Source organism: Theobroma cacao, chromosome 5, assembly GCF_000208745.1.
Source record: "Theobroma cacao cultivar B97-61/B2 chromosome 5, Criollo_cocoa_genome_V2, whole genome shotgun sequence".
NCBI lineage: Eukaryota > Viridiplantae > Streptophyta > Magnoliopsida > Malvales > Malvaceae > Theobroma > Theobroma cacao.
Window position 1 is genome coordinate 7,972,864 of NC_030854.1, and position 1,491 is coordinate 7,974,354.

The window sequence follows — 1,491 nt, forward strand, 5'->3', positions numbered from 1 at the left end:
TCCTCTCTCTCTCTCTCTAACCTACACCACCACCTCTCCCCACCATAATTTAATTAAGCTTTAAATAAATCCCATCTCTCTCCCTTCTTTTCTTCCCTTATATATTATGCTCTTTCTGCCTCAAACCCCTCACCACCTCCCTCCACCCTCACCCTCACCCTCACCTTGTTTTTTGATGGTGCAAGAAGAGGAGTAGTTACTTGGGGTTTCAGCCTAGCCTCCTTTTCCCACCCTTCATCATCTTTCCTTCTTAGAAAACCAAGCCAAGCCTCTCTCTCTCTTTTCTCCTCCTACTCCTAGGCTGACCAAGGTTTCTTGACCTTTAAGGTAACTAAAATTCTATCTTTTGCCCATGATATTCTATATTTCAATACAATTCATTTGTTTTTTCCCATATGTTTGATTCAGGTTAATTATACGTAAAGATATAAAGATGAGCCGCAGAAATGGTCCCAAGCTTGAGTTGAAGCTGAACCTATCACCACCAAGGCTTAATCCAAGAGTGGAATCACCAAGCCGATCAGCAACCGTGTCACCGACATCTCCTCCAAGCTCATGCGTGTCATCAGAGATGAACCAGGACGTTGACGCTAGCGTCAGATACTCGAGCAGCCCTGAGGCAACATCCATGGTTCTTGTAGGGTGCCCAAGGTGCCTGATGTACGTGATGCTTTCAGAGGATGACCCAAAGTGCCCCAAATGCAAGAGCACCGTTCTGCTTGATTTCCTCCATGATACTGCTACCACTACCACCATCAAGACAAGAAAGAGCTAGACTAGGATCCCCCACCCCCACCCCTGCGCTAATTTTAATGTTGCCTTTTAGGACTTCTATGTTATAGCTCCCTTTGCCTAAATTTTACCCTTTTATCTTCCTCAGATAGCGCTGCTTGCGCTCCACTTTTTCTTAATTTTTTTTTTCTATAAACTCCTTGCAGAGCAAAAATTAGTGATCTAAAACGTGGAGCACGATTAGCCCTGGTCTTTTGTTTTTGTGGGTTCCTAATCATAGAACATAGAATATGGGCGTTTATGGTAGTGGGTGTCTCTGTTTTGGTCTGGTTTTGGGTTTCTTCCCTCTTTAGCAGAGGACTATGTAAACTGGTTTAACTGTAACTGCCCAAATTTTCTCATGAAAAAGAAAAAATATATATATATGCTCGGCAAAAGTAGTTGAGTTTTTTCAATTCTAGTTTTTGTTTGGTTGCTCAATCCTTTTTGGTGGCTTTTATACCATATTATAAGAAAATGCCATATCAGCTGCTGATGGGGCAGTGACGCAATGCTCAGTTCAACTGAGTGAAAAAGAATGATGACTGGAAAATTACCTGATCCCCTAGAACATGGGGTAAAGATAAAACCCCGTGATAAAAGGTTGAGATTTTCTTGTACTTGAGAGCGGTTTTAGAAGATGGGGAAGGGATTCTAGTGAGAGTAGTATTGTTCTTGACTCTGTCTTTGGCCCACTCTGTCAGGATTGGCTTCTCAGCT

At 42.5% G+C, this 1,491-nt stretch overlaps 1 protein-coding gene across 1 annotated transcript; it reads left to right on the forward strand.

Moving 5' to 3' along the window:
* On the forward strand, nucleotides 409–1,184 carry LOC18598356. Its single transcript, XM_018120615.1, has one exon. The coding sequence runs from the start codon at nucleotides 434–436 to the stop codon at nucleotides 773–775; it is 342 nt and encodes a 113-aa protein (XP_017976104.1). The 5' UTR covers nucleotides 409–433; the 3' UTR covers nucleotides 776–1,184.

Coding starts and splice junctions, on each gene's coding strand:
- LOC18598356 (XM_018120615.1), top strand. CDS start 434: ATGAGCCGCAGAAATGGTCCCAAGCTTGAGTTGAAGCTGAACCTATCA.